Source organism: Necator americanus, chromosome IV (assembly GCF_031761385.1).
Source record: "Necator americanus strain Aroian chromosome IV, whole genome shotgun sequence".
Lineage (NCBI taxonomy): Eukaryota > Metazoa > Nematoda > Chromadorea > Rhabditida > Ancylostomatidae > Necator > Necator americanus.
The window spans coordinates 31,690,743-31,717,529 of record NC_087374.1 but is presented as its reverse complement, the minus strand read 5'-3'; the positions used below and the strand labels follow the sequence as shown (position 1 = coordinate 31,717,529).

At 41.1% G+C, this 26,787-nt stretch overlaps 3 protein-coding genes across 9 annotated transcripts in view; 1 reads left to right on the top strand and 2 right to left on the bottom strand.

Annotated features, from left to right (window-relative positions):
- Positions 1-19,315, bottom strand: part of RB195_003382 (uncharacterized protein) — a gene marked incomplete at both ends in the record, with an annotated part of 49,216 nt that extends 29,901 nt beyond the window's left edge. The window contains 19 exons of one of the 6 annotated variants that reach the window (XM_064201013.1): positions 5,026-5,071; positions 5,149-5,210; positions 5,330-5,428; positions 5,554-5,640; positions 5,695-5,822; positions 6,115-6,182; positions 7,142-7,193; positions 7,901-8,090; positions 8,166-8,261; positions 9,616-9,714; positions 11,040-11,159; positions 11,221-11,335; positions 11,396-11,499; positions 12,766-12,954; positions 16,651-16,749; positions 16,906-17,067; positions 18,689-18,828; positions 18,995-19,124; positions 19,262-19,315. In XM_064201013.1, the coding sequence (XP_064056894.1) occupies positions 5,026-5,071; positions 5,149-5,210; positions 5,330-5,428; positions 5,554-5,640; positions 5,695-5,822; positions 6,115-6,182; positions 7,142-7,193; positions 7,901-8,090; positions 8,166-8,261; positions 9,616-9,714; positions 11,040-11,159; positions 11,221-11,335; positions 11,396-11,499; positions 12,766-12,954; positions 16,651-16,749; positions 16,906-17,067; positions 18,689-18,828; positions 18,995-19,124; positions 19,262-19,315 (2,040 nt within the window). The other 5 variants (XM_064201018.1, XM_064201017.1, XM_064201016.1 and 2 more) reach the window with 5 other exon arrangements.
- Positions 19,316-20,661: 1,346 nt separating this feature from the next.
- On the top strand, positions 20,662-26,670 carry RB195_003380 (uncharacterized protein; the record flags this gene model as incomplete). Of its 2 annotated transcripts, XM_064201011.1 has the most annotated exons (9): positions 20,662-20,743; positions 21,386-21,474; positions 23,013-23,017; positions 25,678-25,735; positions 25,961-26,026; positions 26,122-26,190; positions 26,240-26,353; positions 26,414-26,606; positions 26,666-26,670. In XM_064201011.1, the coding sequence occupies 9 exons, from the start codon at positions 20,662-20,664 to the stop codon at positions 26,668-26,670; spliced, it is 681 nt and encodes a 226-aa protein (XP_064056891.1). The 2 variants fall into 2 exon arrangements, with proteins under 2 accessions (XP_064056891.1, XP_064056892.1); XM_064201010.1 differs by lacking the exons at positions 20,662-20,743; positions 21,386-21,474; positions 23,013-23,017 and adding an exon at positions 25,442-25,497.
- On the bottom strand, positions 24,020-24,304 carry RB195_003381 (uncharacterized protein; the record flags this gene model as incomplete). The annotated part of the gene is made up of 1 exon (XM_064201012.1): positions 24,020-24,304. The coding sequence occupies one exon, from the start codon at positions 24,302-24,304 to the stop codon at positions 24,020-24,022; it is 285 nt and encodes a 94-aa protein (XP_064056893.1).
- Positions 26,671-26,787: the final 117 nt, after the last annotated feature.

Below are 26,787 nucleotides of genomic sequence, written 5' to 3'. Positions count from 1 at the left end.
TCTGTTACTGACGACAAGTTCAATTACAAAAAGAAAAACCCTAAATACTTAATGGTCAGTGACGAGCACAACGACGATTGAAAAAAAAGTGGCAGTTGCTGAAAAATGCTGCACTCTTCATAACCTTCCCAAAGATCTTCCGATGTAAATTGGTTAATGGGAAATTATGCAAAGATCTATCTCTATGGAATGTTTTTTCGAAAAAAATCACTATGCAAACACTGAAACTTCAGCCTACCTAAGATGCTTTACTGAATGTATGCCAATTGTTACACTGCTCAATAGGCCCTTCATAGAATATTTGGCACAAGATTTCTAAAGAAGAAAATGTTCAAAAACTAGATGAAATTATTTTACAAATTCACAAATCAAACGCAAATTGCGCACTTAGGTGCGTTTGGTATTTTTATTACTATATTGTTGTTAACTGAGTTCATTTAGATAGCGGCGGTGGAGAAATGACTCTTTAACTTTTAGTGAAGCGACAAGATTTAATTCTTTGCAAGTCGTGTATCCCGCTTGTGAAAAAACGTAATTTTGAGCAATAGCAAAGTCTGATCTAAATCTCAATCAATGCGAATGGAATCATGCTGAGCTGAGAAAAACTGCATTTGGCTGCAGTAGTGAGTGCCAATTTATTTCTTGCTTATACGACTTATTTATTGCTAATTCTTTACCGGAAATGAAAGGCAAAACATCAAGGATTTAAAAAAAGGAAAAACAGCGAAGAAACGAGGAGGAACAATAGCAACTCAAATTACAGCTGATCAACGCAGGCTTTTTAAAGGAAACATTTGGTCGATAGGAAAGTCTTGTCAGTTTTGTAATTTCTTCTTTTTTTATACAGCATGCAATGGAAATCAATCAACAATACAATTGTCATTGTTAGTCACTATAGTGCTCGACTTGATGGGTCAGCTGTCCCCCTCTCCCAGAAGTGGGAGAGTGAGGGTTGAAGAAGTTGGGGACCGTCCGACAAGTGTCATGGAAGTTGGTAAAAGTTTTCAAGTTTTAAGAGAACGGAATAAGTGATAATTATAAGGGATATGTAGGAATAGGGGTGCGAGGTGCTGCGTCCCAGCACAGATCCTCGATTTTTTGATACATCTCCTCAGCTACTTGGGACATTTTCATGAAAAAGATGCACTGAAACTCGTTTCGGTCGCTTTTCTCGAACATTTTCAGCAAGTTTCTAGAGCAGAGTGGCGTAAATGACAGAGATAACCATGTCATTCACGACAATCTTTGCTGAAGAAATTTATACTACAGCAATCCCCTCGAATCTCAGAAGCATCAGAAGAGGGTCTTCTTCGGGTGCATGCCCGATTTCCCCTCCCCCAGCTCCTTCTTGATAGCGTCGAGAAGTCCTCTACAGTGCAGAGTATCCTAACCGAGGTTTGTCTTCGAAGATCGCATCTCATCTTAGAAGCAAACCAGCGAGAGACAATCTGTCGTAGTGATGCCCTCCCTTAATGCACTGCTGATATTGACGTTGCTTCACTGCCAGGATGCCATTCACAGAATATGATGGTTCGAATCTGCTCCTGTTAGAATGCCATAGTGTTTTATGTTGTGGAAGGATATCTGGCTATTCAATCCCTCTGCGGAGAAAATCTGAGGATGTACTACAACTACCACGTAATATGTCATGGGTTACGATTAAGACTCGAACGCTCTGGACCATTAAAAAAAAAACCCTGACAGAACTCTCTTATCAACCTAATACAAGTGGTCTGATTAGATAAATCACTGTATATACCATAGAGCATGTGCTCACAAGAATGTGGAACATCTGTAAAGTATGCTGGTAGACCAATGAAGGTAGTTGATGGAGTAATTTACTGGTACGCTGTTCCCGTTAAATGAGGAAACCTAATTTTAACTATGAGTGGCGGATATCCACGGATCTTCCTCACTAGAGGGACCACAGCTAGTTCGTCGTGAGGATGCGGGCGCATCCATGGGTGGAGGATAGGGGCTAACCAAAAGTGACGTGCCTGCCCCGAGACGCGGGTGGATTCAAGGGACGTACTACTTGTTTCTGCTGTGCTAGGAATGACTCATGATATTCTTGTATCCTGCACATCAGTCCGGCCAAAAGGCTGTGACTGGGAAGTGCAAAGAAGGCGGTTTGGAGTCATCTCCAACATATAAGCTCTTTTTGACCACTCTGAATGGACGCAACGTTCTCTCACTAACACGTGGGACTGTAGACTTGTAACCTGCCCAAAGATTTTAAAATTTAATGTCGCAGTAATAAGAAAGAGTAATGACTCTGGAGGAAAGCCTGGTACAGTAGCATCAAGAAGTACGGATTTGCAAGAGTCATGTAGGTTACCGAAACGGAAATGAACGTTGTTGATAGGCGAAATCAAGCAACAGCCAAGATTGTTAACAAAATTTATTACGGCTAACGTTTCGGAGTTGTCGCCTTCGTCAGAGCCTGGAAAGTAAGAACATTTGCAATATATCCTCTCAAATGCCTCATCCAGAACAAGTCATCATCCCCTAGGATATTACACCCGGAAACAAAAACCAAAAAAGCCCAAATGGTTTTTGGTTTTTGTTTCCGGGTGTAATATCCTAGGGGATGATGACTTGTTCTGGATGAGGCATTTGAGAGGATATATTGCAAATGTTCTTACTTTCCAGGCTCTGACGAAGGCGACAACGCCGAAACGTTAGCCGTAATAAATTTTGTTAACAATCTTGGCTGTTGCTTGATTTCGCCTATCAACAACTTGCAATCTCTATGCCAAGATTCAAAGAAAGTCGAAGTTTCGCACTTCTGGAAATGAACGTTTGCAGCGGAAGCGGCCATCGAAGATAAAGTGATGCAACCCAGGAAGATTAAGTACGGCGTCGTCGTACTGACCAAAACGAGACGAAGCCACCTTTCCAACGTAAATGAAACCGAAGAAGAACTGCTCTTATGAACATGTGACAGGAGAGGAATTGGTAGAGTTGACGTCCTCGTCAACACGAGTATGGCAAAGAAAGTCGGCTCTTTCGGGCGCCTTACGACACGAATCGGACTTCTGCGTATGAGAAGATGTGGTTCAATGCCAGCTCTGAATCTTCGACGATTACCCTCCAACATTAAGCTATGAAGAAGAAATTGAGGGTTTTTTTATGGACCTAGAGAAGTTCTTTGGAGAAGACTATACTATCACGAACGTGATACTACTTAATTAGCTCAATAGTTGCTTTTCGTGCCTTATAGCGATGTCTGTCTGTCGATGATTCATAATGTAACTTGAGTTAACGTAGTCTGGCGGCCGGTCGAGTGTTTCTTTGTGTTAGCATGTGCAGGACATCATAACAGTTTACTCCGCCTCAATGTACCGCATAAGTAGCCGTGGAAAGTTCATTGTGCCAGTTTTCTTGCTCTTCATGTTGTTTATCATTTGCTCTCTCTTCTTTGCTTTCATGCATTACTTGCCTTTGTTACTGTTAATGTTATATGGTTTAATTATCCAAGTTTGAGGGAGTGCCGAATAAAGTTGCTAAGTTATATCCCGCGTGGCACATAAACGACACTGTCAATTACCGAAGCCCAATAGAAGTTAAATCAGTACACATACCTTCTACAAGATTATTTCTGGTGATTTCAACGTCAGAATTGGCACGAGAAGAACGCCTCAGGAACTCCACATCGGAACCCTCGGCCTTCGGGGAATACGATAGGTTCGTTGAACAGCTTCCCGACTGCACGAGGAAGAGGGATAGTTTCAAAACCACCGTGAGATTAATGTCTCTGAAGACTCTTAAATTGATACACTAGTGTGGAGTAGTACGAGCCGAAGCCAACCAACGTGTCGAAGAACTCGTGTTCGAGCTGTCAATGATTTGCAGAGTGGCGATAAAGCAAGCCATCGAATAAAGAAGAGCAGAAGTGTCAGTTGAAGCTGCAAGGACGGAAAAGAGCATCTGCCTTGCCTGTGGAAATTTCTCCAATCCAAAACGGGGATGACTTCTCTTCGGAACCCGAAAGGAACAGCCATTGCATCGAGAAGGGGAATAGAGGAAATCATCTACGACTTTTACTTTGATCTCTTCGGCAGCCCATTGGCCTTCTCATTATCTGGTGAAAGAAGGACATGTCATCCCAGAAGTTCTGCTGTGCGAAGTGCGACATGCTACATGTCAGTAAAAAATCGTACGGCACCCGCTTCCGACAGAATAAGGTGAGAACACCTGAAAAAACCTTGCGGTGATATTTGTCAACAATCTGACGGGGCTCTCAATTCTACATGTCAGGATGCAAGGTTTCGAAACAGCAGAAAATCACTGCCGTTCTCGAGAACGTTGGAATGGGACGACACGGGAGTGAAGGTTGATGGTTGGCAGGTACATTATCTGGACTTTGCTGGTGATGTGGTTTCGATAACATTTAGAATCAATCGAGAATGAATAATAGAACGATAGAACCAAACGAATGCTGACCGAAGTCGGCAAAACATTTGGATGCATCGGTCTTTAGCTGAATTTGAAAGGACTATGTTTAAATGGAACGGATGGGTCTTGGACTTACGCTTAGCGGAATGAACATATCCGATTGCACCAATTACGTTTATCTGAGTCGGTAATTGGACATGAAGAACGACCTGACCTCCGAGCTGAGCAGGAGAAAACGAGAACGACAACCGTTGGAGCTTATAAGGGCGTCGATGATGTACTGAAAAAGACCAGAAACGGCCGGCTACGTGCTAACCTCTTTAACACCATCGTAGTTCCTGCTTTTCCTATGTTTTAGAAACTTTCATACTTTGCAAGCAGGAAGAAAATGCGGCGATCGTTATTGGACGCAGAACTGAAAGAGTAATGTTTGGAGTATTCTGCCTCATACAAGACGGGATTCGAAGTTCTCTCCTACGTTAGCGATCAAAGATTACCGCCGGACACCGCCGTGATTGTCAGGTTAAGTAAAATAAAGTGAACCCGACACGTGATACGTGATGCGCTTTGACGACGACCGTTGGAACTGGGCGATGAGCGACTCGGTTCCATGCGATATGAAGTGCACTACAGCAAGACCGGCGATCCGATGGTCAGATTTCTCTGCGAAGTCCTTAAAGAAAATTTTGATGCTCTTCGTAGAACCAATGGACGGGTCTAGCACGCGATAGGGACAAATGAAAAAATTACTTGGGTCCGCTCGACCACCAAGAACAACGGGAGTCAAGCAAATCAAGGTAATCACACATGTCCTGTAATGTATCATCTTAGAATCGTAATATTTTATTGAAAAAGTTTCCACTTCTATGAGCAAGTAAGATTTTCTAAGTTAATTGAAAATGGAAGTTTCAGTGATGCTAAACCCGCTTACTGCTGCAAATCCAAGAAAAAACATCTGATCATTCTCAAAATCCTCCATTGATTCAAATCTGCTTTCCGAACCATGCTTTTTCTGGTAAGTTTTATATGCCTATAAATGTTATAAATTTTCACTTGTTGTCTTATTGTTCGCTTATTTCCTACAGTCTCGATAAACTTCGTAATGGTAACAGAATTGTTCTCGTCGACAATAGTTATTGAGTTGCAGCACCTCACCTTGATGGCGAGCTTCATCCCTTCATTATCAGCTATGTCCTCAGTAAGTGTAATTTCACCATTATTGGTTAGGTTGAGCTGTGTAACCTGAAATAACATGCATATTGTAACATAAATCATCACTGCAAGGAAATGAAGCACCTTTCTGTCGTCATAAAACAGCACATTAGTGGTATACTGGTGCACGTAACATTTTGACTTCCGTTGAAATTGTTTTCCAAAGCTTTGTCGAAACCATTTTTGTTTCCCATGTTCACCAAACTCTTTTCCTACGAGTGCATAGAAGTATTGTCAAAAGCTAAAATATGCATAAGGCTGCATAGCGGCAACAATCTGTTTCCAATTTATGGCGAAGTTTTTTTTTTCCGCAGTAGATGTGTATGTGTATGTGTGTACGAATTTCAACCGTTCGTGAAAATTGTCGGAATGTATTTTGACAGAGATGTGCCTGTCCGCATGATAAATATTGTGAGCGCCGTATTGAGATTGACTAATTTATATAAATAGCCGCAGACTCGCCACAAAAAAAAAAGAAATAGAAAAGTGGGTTCTTAAAAATACCATCGTTATCGAATCCATGCATAATCTCGTGTCCAAGTATAGAACCGATACTACCGTAACTGTACGATCTGAAATTAAGCGAATTGATTCCACCCGTTTATCTGGGTTCTCTTCGGAAAAATTTGAGCTAATCACTGATTGGCCCTAGAAAAAAGTGAAAAATTAAGCGAACAAAGAACAATTCGTTCTCTCTTAATGGGCACTCTATGCATGATTGTCAAGATGAAGAAAGAGTCGCTCCAAAAGACATACGGGAAGAGGTGAGTTAGACACGATGGTTTAGGACCTTAACTACAGTTGTTAGACGTTCCAAGCGAAATTGTTTCAAAATCGCCAATTTTGTTGAGCCTCTAAAAAGTGAAAAATAAAATGGACAAAGTCTCTGTCAGTCCACTTGGGATATGCCAACAGGTTTTACTGCGATTTGTAATAGCCAGAGATTCTAGGATTTTAGCCTATCCAATGTCTTGCGGGAGCCAGTCAATGATGAAGTCAGTGTTCTCATCCTCCTAGACAAGTCTGGCACCAATTCATCGACTACGGTGAGGTGAAAGGCATGGTTGGCACAAATGCGGTTTCAAACCATCAACCTTACAGTCACAGCGGACTTCTTACCGACTGCGCTACACCCACATGATCTGTGATAAATGATGATGGTAAACAATGAGACTAGGAGGCAGTACCTGGGTATAGGGGAAGCGAAATTTATAAGTACGATGAGAGGGTGCTGAAGGATCTCCAAACCGTCCTATCTCACTTTTGTTTTCTTCCTAATGTCTAAAGCTTTACATGGCTTCAATGCGCTATTTTTAAGCTTTTTTTTAAACATTATTTTGATTATTCAGGATCAAACTATCATTCATGCCCATACCGTTCTTTCAGCGGTTATAAAATGGATTCGTGTGATCAGTTTAATGTAATCCTCATGTGGATCAGATGCAACAACTAACTGAAGAGATTGGAATACAAATTTTAATTACTTTTCTTTCAAAAATACCTCAGAAATGGGGTAGTAACGAACACTTACTTTGGAAAAGTGAACTCGAACAGAGGAAATTGTAGAATTCCTGCTCGTATCCCTGCAAAAGAATTCTTCTCTAGGTTTCACGAAAAGAAAACGATTTTCTTCTGTGAAGAATTGGGCGCATTCGTGCTGACGAATGCGAACTCCGCTCATAATATATGAGCCTGAATAGGAATCACACGATCCCATTCCCTTAATAATTAATCTGTTGCAAACACATGCATTTGTGCAGACGACGTGAAATATTTTTCGAACACCTGTTTGTCACTGGCACCTACTCAATAATCAGATTGCTAGGCACTTGTCAGAAGCATCTGCCGGCGATGTTCATTTACTTCACTTCAGAACAAGTGCACAACAATAATCTTTCTAGAAACGCCTTTGAAACGCTAAAGATTATATCGGGTAGAAACATAGACATTACAAATGAAAAAGTGTTCTTTGGACTATTATGGAATGAACACGCATAGAAAAGTCAGTTGAAGTAAATATTTGAGAGTAACTACTTAAGAATGTTCAACTCTGAGCACCACATTTGGAACGTTTCACCCTCGGTTATTCGACTGCTCGACTATTCGGATGCACGAATCGCGCTGTGAAAGTTGGTGTTGAAAAATTCCGCTTGAATAATCTACACATCTTTTATAACTAACAACAATAACAGCTCTCTCGTAGAAAGGTATGATCATATCTTTAGAGGATCCGAATCTCAATGAGATATTTTTAGTTCAATTACAGAACAGTGTATTATATAAAACATACATATCTCGTTTATTCTTCGAATATAGGATGGGTTAGACATCATTCTTATTTCATTTTTCTTGCTTGCCATGAGATTCCTGGCATCCACAGTTTCGTCCAAATGTTTAAGAACATGTTCCGTTTGCAAACGATTGAACTTGTCCGCTATCTCAAGGAATGTCAAATTTTGTGAACTGTCTTCCAGAAGATACTGGAACAAAATCGTTACCGTTGATCGCTCAGCGCCACGCATAGTTGCAAAGAAATAGGTGATGTGATTGCTTACATCTTTGTAGGAATTATCCAATCTTTCCACATCGCCAAGATGAATGTCGTCGTATAATATGTACTTACTCATATTTAGAAGTTTTTGTAGCAGAACCTGTTCGAGAAGCTTAAGAGAATGATATGCACACCTCCAGATCTACTGTCAGGATGGACGAAAAAAAGAGTTGCTCGGCAGTTGAATGTCTCGTACAGTTTTTTGTCATGCTCCGAGCGTGCTCCAAGGAGGAGCAGCGAGCATAGGCGGGTAAGCCCCGGTCACGACAACGCGAGGCAGTCCCGATCCTCACTTAGAAGCCTCGGGGCTCCCCCACAATCCCAACGCTCCGCTTCGCCAGCAATGTAGCACAAAGACGATACAATGCGCAGCCAAATACAAAATGGTTCAACCTAAAGACATCAACTACAAGATGGTTACATATTAAAACGTAGTTAGACGAACAATTCAAATGACATACAATATACGACACGACGGAGCTGGTTAAATGTTTATCTGACAGATGGATTTCGGTTCTTCTTTAAGAGCGGGGCCAGGCAGTGCCAGATGGTATGCTTTTTATCAAAAATGCAGTTTAAATCCTATACGAGAACAAATATCGAACATGCAGAAAATGGAGAAATCGAAAAAGCGAAATCACTGCCTACACCAACCACACCATCAAGAAATAGTCAATACCGCGTGGGGTGTACATGGCTGTACATATACTGATATATAGTCGTTAGAGATCCACAGAAAGACGGTACCCGCCGCAAATTTCCTGCTGCCGCGCCGACTGGGAAATTCATGCGCAGACACGATATATATTATACATAGTATCACTTCGCTAAGACATCAATTTCGAATAGGAATGGTGACCATTTTAACGCTCTGCCTTTGCTCCAGACGAATAGGGGTACCAGCGAATATATTTTTACTCTACTGTCTCAACCTATGGTTTGAGCTGGTTGTGCTTTTTAAGTAGTCTCTGCGTGAAGAGGTTCGTTCTTTATAAGTCTATAGAATTCGCAGCGTTCATGCTCTTAGATCAACCGAAATAATTGAATAAGGCTGTACCGGAAAGATGACTTTCACCCTTCATTATCTAAAGCTGCGATGTCAACGACAATTCTTCCTTTTTTGTAGACGCAAGGAAAGCTCCTTCCAAATTCTCATCCTTTTCAATAGAATACAAAAATGAAATTAAGCAAATGCCGGATTTGCTACAAGGGGGCTGCACTGGATATCGTTTACTATGATCTGCTAGATTAAGAGACTTGCCTGACATCAAACTATTTGTTATTAGTATTGCAACTAGAGTTTATCTCTTTTGTAATTTGTTGTTTATTAATAAGGTGTTAAAGGCTGTTCACATTCTTGAAGGAAACTTCTATTTTTGTAGGAAGATAGGGAGCGGGATGTTCGGAAGGGAGTTTAAACCAGAGTTTAAAAATATTTTCTGGAGTATCCTTACCGTTTTTGATGCCTTTTCCATCCAAGTATTTTCTTGTATTATATCCTTGAAAGCTTCGCTTAATTCTTCAGTCATATCTGTCACAGTCCTCTTTCCTTCCTGAGAACGTTAGAGTTGTTCTTTCTTTGAGACCATCCTTAGGAGTCTCAGAACTCTAAGTCGCAAGCTGTAGCTGTATTCACAGTGTTGCCGCATTGCACCGCTGAACCAACAGCAACGCGCTGTGACTTGCGCTGCGTAGCAAATGAGATGAGGTAAACTTGCTCACTTTTCTCCGAGCATTTCACTTTCCTCAAACAAAATGGGACTCCTAGAATTTTGAAGAATGCGAAAGAGAAAGAGCAAAGATACAGCCAAAAAGAGCATGTCTTCAGGACAAAATAATCCTCTCCCCCCGTTCTGTGAAATATTAAAGGGTAGAAGAACTTTGTATGAATCACACTACCCACACTAACCACACCAGCACTAGAAAAACACTTACTATGTTACCTATGGATAACCTCCGAAATAGTCTTTGAATCGCTTAAAAATTGCGACTATTGCGGTTCTGGTGTATTGTAGGTTGTTTCCGCTTTTATCAGCGGGCTACGGTTGGACCATTAAAGGCCCACGAATCTGAGGTGGTACGGATTTCAGGTGGAGTGTTCGTATACGGGATGGGAGACTATGGAGAGGGGGGTGATTTCCTCCATTTCTTGCTAATTGACTTAAAAAACGGCCCGGAAGATACGGCTTCAGGCGTACTGGCGTACTATTTTCCACAGAGAGTTCGACTGGAGCGCGCCAGCCTTGTGCGGCGCCGCATCTTCCGGACCGTTTTTTACGGCAATTAGGAAGAAATGGACGGAATCACCCCCCTCTCCATAGTCTCCCAACCCGTATACGGATACTCCACCTGAAATCTCCACCACCTCAGATTCGTGGGGTGATGCCATTAAGGAGAGGGAGGTGATTCCGTCCATCATGACAGGTTATGTTGCAATGCGCAACGTTTGCGCTCCGATCAACTCCGCCCCTTGCGATTCGCCGAAAACCCGTTCGGGCGGCGCAAAGGTGGCGCGCTGCAGTTGAGGATGTCGTGGGTATCAGCGTTCCGTGATTGTCCGTTTCCACTGATACAAGGAGAAATGGACGGAATCATCCCTCTCTCCATGACCTACGATCCCGTATACAAATACTCCACCTGAGATCCGTACCACCTCACATTCGTGGGGTGATGCCTTTAACTTAATTGTGTTCCAATCAAATAGGCGGTTGTGCTTGCGGAGGGACCCTCGCTAGCTTCAATAGAACGGCGATGCTGAGCGCAAGTCCCTCTTGAAGTCCTTCACGCACTTGTACATTGTTTTGACGGTCGTTGAAGCGCAGCAATTCACAATCCGTTAGTTGAACGATTTAAAAAGATTCTATGTTATTCTTCTCACCTTTCCATTGTTACGGTGCGCCTGCAGGGCCATCATAGCATCGAGATATATACGACGTGTTTGTGTATAACAGATATACTCCTTTGGGATTAGCGGAACGCCGGATCTTTTCAGGAAATCCTAACACTTGCCCTTTTTTGTGAACAAATAATCAAAAAGTTAGCCTCAAATCGGCATCCACCTCAACACCACTGCGATATTTTGTGTCTAAAAGCTCTATCCATGATAAAACATACATCAGCATCACATAATTGGTAATGGTATGTTTGGGGGTTTTATCCAATAGATCATCGATGCTGAAAAACACACATGACAGATTACACATAAACCGCTATAACTTTTAAAACTAAACTCACTCGCGCATGTAGTGCACAGGTGGCGCGTTCACGATGAGATCAGGCCCAATATACTGACTAATCTCATGAGAACTTATAAGATTTAGGTACGTTGTCCAATTGATCTGTAATAATGAAATAAAGAGACATATTATTATATAACTGTTGTTCTTTTGGCACCTCATCGAACTTAGCGAGTGAACAAACAAATAAGTGTTACAAAATCTACACGTTCCACACGATTCTATTCCAAATGCGTCATCTTTCTTTTTTTTAAATTAGACAGAGCATCAGTTTTCTAGAGTGTTTCTTTTCGGCTTCTATCTCAGCATCTTCCAGAAAATTGTAACCCTTTTGTCTCTCGCCTTCAACATTTTGGAATGGAATTTGAAGATATTGGTTTTGCAACGATATCAAGACGTAAGTATTTCTGATATTAATCAACCAGTCTGAACGTCCAACTAACTTCTAACTAACGTCGGACTTCAGACTTTCTGTGATGTTTGGTTCGCTCGCCTTCACTGATCAACGAAAGTTAATATTAGTGCCGTTTTCTATGAAATTGGACTTGTGTATCTCCAACAGTCTTTTTTCCTTTTTTTGTATTATAACCAAAAGCGTAAGATTTTATAGTTTTTTTTCTGAACGCGTCAGTTCTACATCTGGAGAACATTCGAACTTCAGCTTCAAACACTCCTTACCAATATATTCTAGACAAAATTTAAAAGTATCACTCGAAATATAGGTTTTCCTCTTGTTTTCCCCAAACATTTATCAAAGAATGATATTTTGGCATAAAGTTCCAGAGGTGAAAGACATTATCCTACTGATAAGGACAAAGTTCCACGTCAGATCGCATAAACATCTTGCTACTATTTAAGCAGCCGTTTGCATGCGCGTTTCTACTTTTTGAGAACGGCACCTGGGGCCAACGAAGAACGAAATAGACACGCGGAAGAGTCATAAAGGTGAGAAGCAACGCGAAGTGGCCAAGACTATGAAACGGCTGCAACGTCCCATTTACCTTCTGCGACATGCACACGAAGTTACTGTGACGAATGGGTGGATTCTGTATCCGCTATTGCTAGATCGCGGTTGGCCAGAGCTGCTCCAAAATGAAACGCCTTAACAAAGATGCAGGAATCGCGTCAGGCAATAATATCAGATCGTCGATTAAGAGAAGTTTCAGAGAGATCTACGAAGAGTAATTTTGTAAAATATTCGGGTATTCCGAGATCGAATTTGGTTATAACTGGATCAAATGTTAATCCTGAGATAAAATTTAAAACAAGTTGCAAAGCGAACATGATTTTCACATCAATTCAGTGCTGGAGGAAGAATCAGCATCGATTTCCATTAATGACTAGATTGACTCAAAAGATGTTCCTCACCGATGTCATTCCGCTATCCAAACTACTCAGATTAGAGCGACGGGGGCTTCGAATCCATATTTTTTCGTAATCCTGACTAGGCTCGGTTATCTTTTCCAAAGCGCTCATAAATTCGTAGACATGGAGTAATTCTTGATATGCCTTGTTGTTATCACATTTTGACTTTGTGTCTATGCATATTTGCCGTACCTATAATCCATAACTATTATAGCTCACTTACCTTTTTGATTTTTACTTATCTTCTTTAGCTTGAAAATCATCAAGATTTTCAATTTGGGATATCGAAAAGAATATGGAGTTCTACAGGCCTTAACGATAGGACAATACGTCACTCTACCACCCAAAAGTGCAGAAAAAAGCCGAATAGTTTCCCCTTTTTGTGATCGAAAACGCAATGTATTGCTCATAATATATCAATAGTTGGTGATACTTCCTGAAGATTGAAAGGTATGAAGGAGCATAAAGTCGATGTAGTAAAGTCAGAATTAAGGAGGCTGAATTACTGTTAGGGCTACAGTGGATGCAGAGTTACCAAAGGATAAAAGGATAAAGTTCCGCTTGGGATGCGCCCCCACGTTCACTTCAATTCAGAATAGTTTGAGGTTTAGGAACGTGTAACTGGCCTATACAGTGACTAGCGGTGGCTAGCCGATGTGCCAAGTCAGTGTTTTTATCCTCCCATACAAGTCTGGTACCAATTTATCGACCGCGTAGGGATGAAAGGCTTGGTGAGCACTAGGGCGGATTCGAACCTCCGATCGATCGTGCAGGAAGCGGAATCTCTAACCGCTACACTACACCCGCCCCCAGAGTTACCAAGCAGTGAGGAATGTTGAAGGTTTTGACAACATAATAGCATATTATTTGATAACCAATTTGACATCAGGCTTCTTGTGGTGCATCTCCGGCTTCACTGATCAATAGGAATTAAATGTGGTAACACTTTCCTCAAAATTAAATTTGTATATTCTTTCAACAACGCCTCTTTTGTCCTTTTTTTTAGAAATTTCAGAACATTCATGAAATAATAATGAACTGAAATGATACATCCACATGAATGATACATCTGTTACATCTACATTTCTACAAATCCTCCATATTTATTTAAAGTGTAAGTTTTCTTTTTCTTTTCCTCTTTTCTTTATCTTCTTTTTTCCGTTAGCACAAAATGATGTGCTAACATGAAATGATGTGAATATCATAATCATACTAATAAAAATAACGTTCTACGCCAGGTCACGTGAACTGTTGTCTATTATTTAAGCAGCCGTTTGCATCCCTGCTTCCAATAAGTGAAGAAAAGACATTACCAAACTGAGGCAAACGTGCAAGGAAATAGATACGGAGAGGAGTCATAGAGGTCAAAGAGGGCAACACGAGCAGTGCACCAATCTGACGTCAATGGACCCATCTCATCACACTTTATATCTTTCTGACGCCGGTGCCTCTATGCGACGTCGTGGTACTCGTCTCCATCTTTTCTTGAAATCCAGTGGCACACACATGTGACAAAATAAACACATTATAATGTGGCATAATGGTTCACAAATTTCCCTATACATAGGATTTCCAGCACATTGATAAAGTCCATAACGTAAATGGTCAACTGCTTGAAGAAAGCATGGAATCTTTGGCAGATCTTCTGGCGTCAGCAGGATTGTCCCTTGCTACGTAAGATGATGGTGTCGATGATTTCTCTTAAACGTGGATGTAATGATGAGGTTTGTCTCCTCGCAAAGGTCTACCAGACGATTCCTGTTGTCCGATGTTTGATACATGGAATAAAACCATTTTCCAAGCACATCGGATAGATGTTCAAGTCCCATCTTTGCATTCGCATCAGTTCCGATATTTACCGCCTACTGGCTTGGTAACTTGGATACCAACGTATTGAGTTCATCATAAAACGTGTCTTTGTTGTAGTACTCGTTCTTCTGTTCTTGAGTGCGTGAACAATTAAGACTCAGGGTTTACGTCCTCTGCGATTCCGCAATCATACAAGGGCGCACCTTGACTACGTTAAACCAAGCTCTCCACCAAGTTGTTGTAATCGTTCACAACAGCTACTATGTAGTCTCCTATATCTCCTTTCATAAGCATCGCCGCAGTAGATGGTGTAATTGTCGATGCTGATGAGAGGGCGATCTTTAATGCGCGTTTTCTGCAATGCATACAGATATAGCAGAAGTCTGGATGAAGTGGCTTGCTGGAGTACACCTGACAGCGAGCGACGGTTCGGTGTTAGGGAACGGAGGTTTGTTCCAGAGATTCCTTGTTTCCCACTAGCATAGTGCTGGAGGACAGCACCTTTTTGCAATGTTTTGAAAGCTTTTACCTTATAACTGTGCAGGTTATATAGCTCTTACACTCTCAAGTGATAGCCTTTAGTAAAAGGCGTAAACCTCGTATACGCGTCCTCCTTCGCTTCACTATACGTCTCAATCTCTTCAATTGATGTACTGAAAGGTAATGTTCCAGCTGATCCAGTAAACAACAAAAGTGCAAGTGAAATATAATAATCATGATCACGGTCATGCTATAGAACAACGGGCTTACTCGTTTGTCTGTGCGCCGGCGTCATAGAACGGTAAAAGGAGGTGACACGGGTCCAACGGCGCCGAGTTGGTGCACTGACGCCAAAGAACTATGAAATGCGATGCGACGGATCCCAAGGTATCGGATGAGCGCGATGAAGCCACAAATCTAAAAACGGAGTGAAACGGGTACCACGGCGTCGAGTTGGTGCGCCGTAGTGCAGTTGTATCGCGCAATAAATTCGTGTGCATGTCGCAAAAGTAAATAAGACGTTGGAACCGTTTCATATTCCTGGGCACTGCTCGTATTGCGTCGCACCTCTATGACTCCTCCGTGGTCGTGGCCACTTCGCGTTGCTTTTCACCTTCATGACTCCTCCGCGTGTCTATTTCCTTCTTCGTTCGCCTCAAGTTGGTAGCATACCGTTCTCAGAAAGTGGAAACGCGCATGCAAACGGCTGCTTAAATAGTAGCAAGATTTTTATGTGACCTGACATTGAAACGTTATCTTCATCAGCACGATGATGTTGTTCACGTCATTTTATGTCAAAACATTCTGTGGTAACTGTTGGGTGAAAATAGAAGGACAACCCATGCTTTGAGTTATGTTTTTAAATTGTGCCTAGATTATATTGGTACCAAAAGAGTGTCTGAAGCAGAAGTTTGAATGTTATCAAAATGTGGAAATGACGCGTTTAGGAAGAGAACTATGAAACATTTCACTTAAATTTGTAAAAAAAAAGAAGGCGCTGTTAAAAAAAAACCCAATTTTAATTTTACTGAAAATTCACTGAGTAATTTTACTGAAAATACTGAACTACTATTGATTTTCATTGATCAGTGGAGGGGAGCAAAGCGAACACCACAGAAAGTCTGAAGGCCGGCTTCAGCCGTAGGTTCAGACTGGCGAAATTGATATTTCACAAAGATACTTCACTCAAAACTCTGCAGAAAAAAAACATTCGATTTTTTTCTTCAGACCTAAAGCATCAGAAAAAGGATAGATAGTCATAATCAAAAAACGATAGCCATAACATTTCATTCAGATTACTTCCAGCCAGTTTTTTTTAAAGAGTGTATTAGACGTAGGAGCTGAAACTGAATGTGCTACTGTATGAGTATAACAGTGATACCATATAAATGACAACAGTCTCATAAGATTCATTGGAAAAAAAAACGAAATCTTTTTAGCTCACGATAACACTTGAAGCGTGTGAAACGAAATTAGGTGGAGAACATTGTAATTACATAATTAAATAAAACATGAAGTTTTCTATTCATTTTTTCTTTACTGTCAGCACTCTCTTGAAAGTTTAAGGGACTATTAGGTGAACCAAATCTAGATCCTTACCACTTTCCAAAGTAGTTCAATGAAGTTGGATTTTACATGATTTCCATTCTTTTTCAATGATTGGTAAATGTACGAAATCACACTGCGTACTGGTTGGAACTAAAAAAAAATTCAAGTACAGATAGGAAAAAAAAAACTAAATTTTAACGAATATAACGAGATATGGTAAAATTCTCAAAACATTTTTTTTTCGTCCTGGGAAATTTACCATCAAATGCTAAACTATTTTTCAAGGGATACAAATTATTCGATTACCGTTATTATAGCTTTTGAACTATTGAGATAGTCTACTGTAATTTTGGGCACCAATGAAACCAATATTGTTTTATTTCTGTTGAAATATGCAAGCAGACTTGTCAAATTGTAGTCTTTCTCCTCCCATAAATCACCATCAATAAGTGGAAAATACCCGTAACGCTAAAAATTGAGAAGTGATTTTCTTTTCTTCTGCCGAGGAAATTATTCTTCTTCACACTCCAGTTTGTAAAAATAAGATCTCCAGGGTAAGAGTGAGCTTTTTAAAGTCACTCTTACCTTGGAGATCTTATTTTTACAAACAAAGAAGGTAGAGACCTTTTCAGTTTGAGTAATGCAACACATACAGGAGTATTAGAACGCTTTAACAACCTTCCAAAATCCTATGAAACGATTTTTTGTGTCCAAGTATTAGAAGCATTCACGATGAGCATAAGATCAGTCGCATAAGAGGACGAATTCACTATTTGAATGGACGGCGACGTTTTTGATTTTTTTGGGTATAACACACACACAAAAAAAAAAAAAAAAAAAAAAAAAAAAAAAAAAAAAAAAAAAAAAAAAAAAAAAAAAAAAAAAAAACACACACACACACACACAACCTTTCTTTAAAGGCATCACCACGAATTTGAGGTGGTGCAAATTTCAGGAGGGGTATTCTTATAAGGGATAGTAGGTTATGGAGAGGAGGAGAATTCCGTCCATTTCTTCCTAATTGCCGTAAAAAAACGGCCCGGAAGATGCGGCGCCGCACAGGGCCTCCAGTGAAACTCCTTGCAGAAAAAAAGTGCGCCAGAGCGCTCGGAACCGTATCTTCCGGGCTGTTTTTACGTCAATTAGGAAGAAATGGACGGAATCACTCTTCTCTCAATAATCTACTATGCCGTATGCGAGTGCTCCACCTGAAATCCGTACCACCTCAGAATCGTGCGGTGATGCTTTTAAACGGAAAGGCCTTCTGTTTTGTCATAGCTCTAAGTAACAACTTAAATCAGATCAAGCAATCCTCGTGAAAGAAGACCAGACTAGAAATTTCCACTTTTTTTTTCAAAAACCTAAACACTCATAGGAATTGAGTAGATTACAACTTTCAAGATCTTTGAAGGAAATATTCTTATATATTGTATTCCTTGACTTTGATTCCTTTTTGCTACTCTTCCTACGGAGACTAAACATTTCTCTAATATTAGGTGTCGATAGTGGAGAAAGAATTCACTGCGATCACAGCAACCTCTTCGCCTGCCATCAAGAAATTCAGAAAAAGGATAAAGTGCTAGACGACAAGGACCAAAGAAACTAAATAATGTGGCAAGTCAATGTACACATTCTTCCAAACTGGGCTGGTAGCAATTTATCGATTTCAAAGAGAAGTGATTTCCGATCGCGGATGGTGTCTGAAGTATATAATTCATTAAAGAATATCGTAAAATAAAAAAATGGAATGAGTGATGGTCAGCTGCGGGCGTCGATTCGCAAGAGTTTGTGAATACACATTAAACCTACACAATGCCACAGATGTATGATCCTAATTTCGGTGGAATAATTTCGTTTTGGAAGGGTTCGTAGCTAGGAACGCGGTTAGAGCTTGGAATGAATGAGTAAACGGGCAGATTGTTTATTACTCACGCGAATGATATTTTCTAGCCAGTACACCTCGCTTCGCCACCAGTAGTACTTAGCGATGTATGTAGTTTGTATAATTTTACTATGTTATTTCCGGTGTATCGCCACTTATTAATATTGTAGTACAAATATTACACAAAGAATTAGGGATTTTGCTTACCCTAATGTTTTTCAAAACAAAATAAATTGGACCACCATTTGAACTCCATTCATTATCACTAGAGAGGCACTTTTGATGAAACAACTGTGCTGAATTTATTGCACGAGAATCCTTGAAATTATCTTCAGACTGCAGAAATGCTGAAAAGTATAATTATTCGGAGCTCCTCGGACGAATTATTCGAATTTTTGAAACAATCTTGTTTCGGTTTTTTTTTATCTTGGAGAGCTCAGTACTTATCTCGAACTGAACGCAAGACTCGTTTCGAACATGAAATGGGTAAAGCGGAAAACTTTTGCACGTCACCTCTCTCATAATTTTCGAAATCTTTCCTCATTGTGCGCAAGTGAGATATTACAGAATAATTAGTTGGTTTTGGTGCATTTTGAATCCATCGTCCACAAACAAACTGATAGAAATCTTCACATGGATCTACCTGATACAAAATAAAGAAATAGTTTTTCCTATTTTCTACTTTTACAATTTTACACTCATCACTGTTTCCAAATACAGATTTGCGCAGCGAAAACTCTTTCCTTTTCTGCAAAAAAAAAAAATTTTTCAAGCCCATACTTTGTTTTCCTTCCGAGAAGCACCTGCTTCTAACTGCTGCTCACATAAAATCATATCATAAAGGATAAAGTATCATGATCACCATGCTATATAATAAGCATTCAGGACAGGGTTTATTCTGTCGTGTGTGTGTGTGTGTGTGTGTGTGTGTGTGTGTGTGTGTGTGTGTGTGTGTGTGTGTGTGTGTGTGTGTGTGTGTGTGTGTGTGTGTGTGTGTGTGTGTGTGTGTGTGTGTGTTTGTCTGTGTGTCACGAAATTCGAAAAAGGGGGTGCGACGGGTCCACCCGGCGTCGGATTGGTGCGCTATGGTCATATAGCTATAAAATGGATTGCGACGGGTCCCGCGGTGTCGGATTGGTGCGCCGGCGCCAGATACCTATAGAAGGGGGCGCGACGGGTCCACCGGCGCCAGATACCTATAGAAGGGGGTGCAACGGGTCCACCGTCGCCAGATACCTATAGAAGGGAATGCGACGGGTCCACCGGCGCCAGATACCTATGGAAGTTTGTGCGACGTGTCCTTCGGCGCCAGATACCTATAGAAGGGGGTGCGGCGGTTCCAACGGCGTCGGTGGACCCGGTCATTGGTGCGCAATAACTTCGTGTGCAGGACGCAAAAGGTAGATGGTACCAGCCGTTTCATAGCCGTAGAGACTAGGCGCTTTGCTTTTCACCTTTACGACTCCTCCGCGTGTCTATTTCCTTCTTCGTTCGCCTCAAGTTGGTAGCATGCCGTTCTCAGAAAGTGGAAACCCACATGCAAACGGCTGCTTAAATAGTAGCACGATGTTTACGTGATCTGACGTGGAACGTTATCTTTATCAGTAGGATGATGCCTTTCACGTCATTGTATGTTAAAACATCATTCTATGATAACCATTGGGGGAAATCAGGAAGAATACCCATAGTTCGAGTAATGCTTTCAAATTGTATCTATATCATTTTGCTATCTACATTAATGTGGCATCGAAGGAGTGTTTGTAGCTGATGGTCCAATATTCTCCAAATGTAGAATTGACGCGTTTAGAAGGAAAGCTCCGTAATCTTTCGCCTTAATTTATAATATAAAGAAGAGAAGGAAAGTGTTGTTAAAAAAACACAAATCTAATTTTACAGAAAACACCACTACTATTAACTTCCATTGATCAGTGAACGGGAGCGAAGCTAAAACCACCGAAAGTCTGAAGTCCGGCTTTAGCCGGACATTCGGACTGGTATACATGATAAAAAAAGAGGAAAAGAGGAAGAAAGCGTTATTAGAGCAACACAAATCTAATTTCAGAGAATAAACAGAAGGACTTCAGAGAATTTCAGAAAAAAAGAGAATAAATAAACTAGTATTAATTTTTATTGATTAGTGGAGGGGAGCGAAGCGAACACCACAGAAAGTCTGAAGGTATATGGCGTTGCATAATCCCTATTGGGATGAGTCTGTGTTCGACTTCAATGCAGAGTTGAGTTTGAAGTTAAGTCTTGCAGAGGGTAGTCGATGTATCAAAACAATGTCCTATATTATGTTATCCTCTCAGACACATCTCATACCGATTTATCGACTTCGGAGGAAGACAGGCTTGTTTGGCACTGGAGGAGTTCTAACTATTCATCGAACAACCACTAGCACACCTTTAACCTACTGAGCCACATCCGCACCTAACATACAAGACGTATATGAAATTGACTAAAAATACGTAGATAGTTTTTCCCGACCAGTTATGAAATCATCAAATGAAGCTCGTCGAGGAGAATAATGGAGAATAATGGCTAACGGCTGAATTAACAAGAAACTGATTGGGTGGCAGTGAGATAAATAGCTAACGGCTGCGTTCACATAAAAGAGAGTTTCGTTGAAAACAAATGGCTGCGAAAGTTGCCATGATGTGCAGACAAAGAGGCGACGGGAGGAAGGCGGTGTGTCAGGACAAAACAAGACACTACTAGATGAATCTGCTTAAGAAGTACGGAAATTCTTTCACTGTTATAGCGTACCAAAAAACGCTCAAAATATCAATTATTTTTGCTTCCATTTTTGAGTTCAAAGGAATCACCAAACACCACATATTGATACCATGTGTACTGGATCTTTGCATATCCTTTTTTCCCATCTTTGATTTTGAGTTTTTATAGCAGATCGTTTCAAGAAACTTCTTGATATAGATGCATTTCGCAGAGAAATCAAGCTGTATTCCGATGCCAGCGCGCAGGATTCGGAGCAGGTTCTCGAATATCACTACGAGACCATTCACCAATATCTGCAGTTTAGAGATTACCGCAAAATTCTTTCGAGATGGACGCCTCTTGCACTGACTGCGACCGTTTAGTTTCACTCAGTATTGCTGAAAGTTTTCTTCCGCACCCGTAAGGGAAGCTGTTTGTTGACTCGATTGTCACTGGTAATGAGTTGTGGGTCCACAACGAGAACACTACACGACATGTCTGGATTCTTCTTGGCGCGAAATCACAAGTCCACCCAAAAGCCGACACACACAGTCGCAGAATTATACCTACTGTATTCTGAGAATTGCTAGATTTTACGCCCCGGGAGCGGATGAAGGGTATACGGACAGTCAAAGCCAATCTTCACATGAAGCAATTTCTGAAACTGGGCAGTACAGTGCTCAAAAAACCCCCAAACCGGATCGGAATCGGACTGCTGCATAACAATCCGAGAACTCACAAAGGAAAAAAAGCGAAGGTGACGTGGAACTCTGGAGAGCCAATGCTGGGCGAACGTATCCCAACCTATCCTATAGCACTAATCATATTCCATCCGATTTTCACCTGCTCGATGCCTTGAAACAATATCTGCGTGAAAAACCTTCAATTGTATCAAAAAACGTACTAAAGACTTTTTATCGGCGCAGCCTCTCCCATGTTAAAAAAGCATTGAAACTCCTCCCCATTAAGTAGCTACATTTTGCTGGTAACAATGGTAGTTACATTGTGAGTCCTTGATTCCTACTAATAAAATAAAAGTTACCATTCTCTTTTTCCAGAATGGGGAAAAAATGTGCAGGGACCCAATTTATACATACATTCTTGTTGCTTCCGAAAGAAGGCTGAGCATTATTGACAAATGTTCAATAGTTTTTTGCACGGTGTCCACCCGAAATTTTGTGTAAACTAATTAATACGCAAATAATAAAAATACGCAATTAGATTTTACCTGGAATGCATCCAGTCCTCATTTTTTCTATTCTGTCTCATTCACTGACTATTCAATAGTTGATACTTCCGGCTATTTTCCAACTAGTTGTTTCAAATTTATTGCAAGCTATACCAGTCTTTTTAACTCAACTCTCACTGTTCGATTTGTGCGGCGAATGTGCTACCAATAAAATCAAAGGTACAAAAAATCCTCGTAACTCTTCAATCGTACAAAGATAATCTAGTTGTCCGAACAGAAAAATTGTAAGATTATAGCAGTGGGTATGGAGGGCATGCACTTCTTTCATACCTTGCTCGATCAGAGATTATTTAAATTGAGCAGGAAAATCAATGCTGTTTGCTCAGACTATTCGAGTTCACTGGACAGTTTTCTGGAAATTTCAGTGGAAAAAGTACTGCTGATTATTCAATGGGAGCATCTGGACAAATTTTGTGAAGCGTATAAAGGAGCTGCAAGAGCTATTAATGCAATTGAATTACTTGACTTAATTGGCTGGCGGGTGTTACGGCCTAACGCGGCTATCCCCACCTTTGCCGAGCTGTGTCGTCCTTGGACATATTCGAGCTCAGCCTGCTCTATCTTCAGCTAAGGTTCGCATAAAATCTAACCATCCGTCGCTATTCCATAAGCGATGGAATTTTACGTGTCGATTGAACTGCCTGTCAACGCAAAGTCAAATCAGATCTTCCCTTAACACCTGTGTCCAAACCATTCTTTTACAACCACGTCATCTTCCAATTAGGATATTGGAGGCATTCTTAGGACAATTTGAACGAAATGATCAGACAATCTCCTTATAATGTGACCAAATTAGTGGTTTTCCATGACTACTTCAGAAGACATAGCAAGATGTTCACGTTTTCCACGTGTCATCCGCAGGCACACAATATCCTATCACTGTCGAGAGCGCTGCCCAAGTCTTCGAACCGCATACCATGATAGGGCAAATTGCCTATGGGTAGACTTGCAGCTGCTTCGTTGGCGACAAGGGTCGACTACAAGCACTTCGTGGAGTTAAATGTCGGGCAAAGTTGAACAGAAAAGGTTCCTCCACAGCCCCCTGTTTCATTCCGGTTTTCACTCCAAACGGTTTAGTACATTCAGCTGGTATTCGAGCATATGGTATAGAAGACCCTTGTGAGGAAAGTCGAAGGCGGCTTCGAAGTCCAAAAAAGCCTGCTGTATAGGCTTCGAATATAGCTGTTACTGATCAATCACTCTCCCCACAATAAACTCCTGATCAATTGTCAATCGACCAAGGCCGGCTTGTTCGTCACGAGTGGTTTCTTCGCGATGTTAGTCGATCCAAGATGATCCGCTCCGAAAGCTTGTACATTACAAACAGAAATGATGTTCCTGGATAATTCCTGAGGTCCGTGATATAACGGATTCTTGTGGAGAGGAGTTATAATAGCGTGTTCTAAGACATATCCTTTCGTCAATGCATATTGAACGGATGGTGTTGATGATGATGATGATGAACGGACGTCATCTCACGAATCCTAGAAGGAGGAAGAGATTTTAGCGTTTCCGCGCTGATTCTATCGACTTCTCCAGACAGACTCCATAGAGGTTATCGGTTCAGCAAAGTGTTAAAATGTTCCCTTCAGATGGGCAGAGATGCGTCCCCGGCAGCGACTCTGTTGACGTTGTTCAAGACAGGCGAAAATCTGTTCATCTTGCCGCTTTACTGCCTTAGCAGAGTAGATGTTTTCTCCCAGGTTCTTGCCCTCCCACTCTTCGAACTCCCTCGCTCTTAACGGCCATTCTTTCTCACGACCACGTTTCAGCTGTCGACGCAACTTTCTTCTCAAATGCTTCTCCTGTCTGAAGTCACAACTAGTGCGGGCAACACATACAGAATTGTACGTGGACATTGTCACCGCAGCTGCAGGAGCGAATTTCTTACTCAGTGCTAAAACCGTGAGTGTTTTCTTTGCAGAGTCCTGAATGCATTTACTGAAAGAGTGGGTGTCATCCACTATCTTTCTGGTCCGTAGATCAATATTGATCGACACTCCTTGGAACAACTTCTGCCTGCATTCCTCGTATTTCAGACTTGCCAATTCGAGCTTCTTTTGATGTTGATCTCCTTGATGCCTTTCTGGAACACACCATAAAGCTGAGAAGAACTGGGAGGTGCTTCGAATCGAATGCGACGTTCCAGATAGATAGGCTCTAGATTTTCGAATATCTGACAAGGGAATGTTCTTCGTCAGAACATAACTCAGCTAAGGCTTAAGAGTTGGCATCTTCCGCTTTTGCTGCTCTTCTGGCGTTGATGGAGTTGTCCTTCTCAAGTAAACTGATGCCGATCACTCCTCTTCAACGTGGATGCAACGATGAGGTTTGTCTGCTCGCAAAGGTCTATCAGACGATTGCTGTTTTTCGATGTTTGCTCCATAGGATAGAACTATTTTCCATGCACATGCTGCTGAATTCCCATCTTTGCATTCACACCAATTCTGACAATTACCGCCTGCTGCCTTGGTATTTTGGATACCAATGTATTGAGATCATCATAGAACGCGTTGCTGTTATAGTCCTTAGCAGTCTCCGTGAGTGCGTACGATCCAGAATTTGAGTTCTGTGAGATCACACAATCGTACAAAGAGCCATCTTGAATCAAAATCTTCCACCAGCTTTTAACCGTTCCCAACAGTTATTGCACAGCCTGCTACCTTCCTTTCATGAGCATCGCCGCAATAGATGGTGTAATTGGCGGTACTGATGAGAGGGCGATCCCTAATGCGTGTTTCTTGCAGCGCAGCAAACGGTGCACGCAGGTATAGCAGAAGTCTTTAAATAGCGGCTTTTTGGAATTCACTTGACAGCAAGCAGCGGTTCGGTGTTGCGGAACGGATGTTTGTTGCCAATGATTCCTCGTTTCCCTCAGGCATTCGACCTTTCAGGGTATGGGATCTGGCATGATGCTGGGGGGACAGCACCTTTCTGCAACGTTTTATAAGCTTTTGCCATATTACAGTGCGGGTTTATGAGCTCGTACCTTCCCAATGCGTATATTCAAGGTCCTGTTTGCGTTCAGTTCAACCAGGGTCATCACTTGCAGGTAAAAATCAGATATATTGTTCGTATATCCTTGTATACGCGGCCACTAGCAACATTATATACCAAGCAATGGTTAATTTTTGATTCACAGTAATCACAAGCACTCGAAGCATTCATCCCTTTCTGGTTCTCCTTAGATAACCTTATATGCACGAGTTCTAAATAACCCACATTTTTTCAGGATGCAATCACTACTTTTCTTAGGAATTATCGGCCTCAGTGCTGCGCAGTACAGTCCGGTAACACCTTAAACCTACGTTTTCACTACCAAAATGTGTTGCAACCAAAATATGTAGCAGCAAATACAAAGAATATTTTCTAAGCGACTAGGAATGTTACATCCTTTACTAATTCCGTTCCAGAAAAATCCAAGATTATTGAAAAATGTTGAAGCAAAATCCAAGAATATTTTTAAGATGATTTAGAATGTACTTTTACATCCATAACTAATCATTATAGTTTAGTTTCCAAATCCATTGCCGTTCCCGTTTCCGCCACCGGGGTCTCCTCAACTGTATAGAATATGGAACGTTAGTCACTTTTTTTTACTTTCAATTACATAAAATTGATAGACTTTATAGGAAAATGCAAAGAACTCTAGAAGTCATTGCATAAATGGTTTCAGGACCCCAATTTGACCAAACAGCAGTTCGAAGAGGAAATGAACAAATGGGCGCAAAGATATGGAGTAAAGGTTGAAACTGAGCTTGTTTTCCTTACGAAGCAATAAACACATATTTCAGCAACAATACGACAAATACAATAAGCAAGTGGAAGATGAGAAGAAGGAACTTGAAGAAGGACTGAAGGCAGTGTCCAGATACTTCAGAAGGACAAGAGAGCTCGAGAGTAATAAGGTGTGACTCTTTCAATCTACCTTAGAAAACGAAGAAACAACGACATTTCCATCATTTCAGGCGCTCACCTATAGACAGTTTGATGAGAAGAGACGGGAGCTCTTCGATAAGTTGACATCGGAGCAGAAAGAAGCTGCACGATTCTTGGAATGCCTATTTACTAAATTAAGTGCCAGATTTTGCGTTCCTGGACCAATGGGACCTAGACCAGTTGGACCTGGTCCGATGGGACCACACGGACCATTCTATCCATGTACGGGACTGCTCAATTAATTTTTGCTCTTTCTAGCGTAATTTAACGTTTGACTTCAGGGTGATAAGGAAGGATCTTAAGAATGTGCCAGATACCACTGAATTAAGTGGAATAAAAATTCATTCCCACCACTATCTACTTTTCCAAATGCATTGAAACCAATTATTTCAAGTGTTTTCTA